At 33.1% G+C, this 1,681-nt stretch overlaps 1 protein-coding gene across 1 annotated transcript; it reads right to left on the bottom strand.

Annotated features, from left to right (window-relative positions):
• Positions 1–309: 309 nt before the first annotated feature.
• Positions 310–1,477, bottom strand: LOC114758434 (uncharacterized). The gene is made up of 5 exons (XM_028947467.1): positions 1,350–1,477; positions 1,088–1,273; positions 703–796; positions 518–616; positions 310–414 (listed from the first exon to the last, which is right to left on the bottom strand). Exons 1-5 carry the CDS (start codon positions 1,475–1,477, stop codon positions 310–312), a joined length of 612 nt encoding a protein of 203 aa, XP_028803300.1.
• Between the last annotated feature and the right edge of the window lie 204 nt (positions 1,478–1,681).

Here is a 1,681-nt window from a genome sequence, read left to right as displayed (position 1 = left end):
TAGTGCTGATACTCTGATCTTGTGTTGTGTCATCCTTTGATCTTTGATCTTGGCTCCAATTCTCAATTGTCCTACAATAAAAAGCAACAATTTGAAGCATAAATTGTCCTAGAAATCAACTGAATACAATTAATAACCAATTATGACAATTTTAACCTCAAAAAGACACTAACTCAAAGCAAGGACTCTTAATCTAAATTAAGCACAATTATCATCAAAAGGAGCCAAAATCTATGATAAATACCCTTAAAATGATATGAAATAACATAAAATAATTGGGCTAAATCAACTGTCTTAATGTACACTTCACTATCTATTTTGTGCCCACTGACAGAATAAGGCCATCGCCAACTCTTCAACGATTTCTTCCATCTGAGCGGATGAATACACTGTGCAATATGTGTCAGTAAAGTACTGTATGCAACCACAAATTATGACATAAGTTAGATATAAATGTAACGGTACAGTAAGTACAATTCTTAAATATATAAATTGAACTTTAACAAATGCATATTACCTGCGTAGGGATTGTGTCAGCATTGTGCATAATTATCTCCTTCATAAATTTCATCACGCAATATCCACAATGGGAGCTTTTTTTGGGCTGACATGGGCACTGTAAAGAATGAAAAAGGAAATAATATTAGTCAATCATATAAATAAACTATATTTAGTAGAATAGTAAATAATGGCAATGAATACCTTCACTTTCTTCCATGGGAAGGTATCGTCCAATTGGCCGTTTTTTACCGGGGGGCAGGGTAAGGCTTGATTTGTGCGGTATAGCCACAAAGCCCTAAGAAGACAATAAAATTGAATATTAATGATTGTCAAAAATTAGATTGAAGCAAGAAATTAAATTAAATTTAAATAATAGATATAAATGTTACTTGTTGAACAATGAAACCATAAATGGTCGATTGGTTGGATCCCCATGAAGAGAATCAAGATACCAAATCCTCGGCCTTGTGGGATTAACCACAATCAGCATCTAGTGTCCCCTAAGTATAAGAAAGACAATTAGAACAATTACAAATTATTTTGAAAATGAAAGAATTTAGGAAAGTTCAGTATACTACGTACGTACCCTTGACAGTAAGGCGCCAAAAACAAAGTCTGAGACCCCGGTACTGCCCTAGAAATGAAGATATCCAACAAGTCTCTGGATAAATCTTTCTTCATATCAGGTATGTGGCTAGCGAAAGTGTGGGGGCTGATAATCTTGAACTTGTCATCAAGGCCACTGGGGGCTATAAAGTTCTTGAAAAGATATCTAAATCAACAAACAAAGATATCAATAGGATAAATGCTCAAGTACTTAAGTATTTAGTCAAGGTTTTAACAAATACCTGATATAAAAGTTATAGGCATTTGTGCTGGCCATTCCATGCGTCAGAATTTCTTTCAATACTTCATTCGTGACATAATCTGACAAGGGTCGACCGTAGACCTCTGGCTCAAACTCTAGGGGAATCATGAAATCCTTGTGATAAAGCCCAATTTTTATAAATTTTATCCCACATTAATTTAGGATTTAAATGAAATTTTGAGCTTAAATGAACTTTTTATGCATTATTGGATTAATTGGTTGATTTTTGGATTTTGCATAAAAATTGAGATTTTGGATTAAAAATATAAATATTTTGTGATTTTCTATTTTTGACTTGGAATTAATTTTTTC

The sequence above is a fragment of the Neltuma alba genome, unplaced genomic scaffold (assembly GCF_004799145.2).
Source record: "Neltuma alba isolate B1F8T4 unplaced genomic scaffold, ASM479914v2 tig00010700_pilon, whole genome shotgun sequence".
NCBI lineage: Eukaryota > Viridiplantae > Streptophyta > Magnoliopsida > Fabales > Fabaceae > Neltuma > Neltuma alba.
Note: the sequence above shows the minus strand (reverse complement) of the source record. Positions and strands in the feature narration are given on the sequence as shown.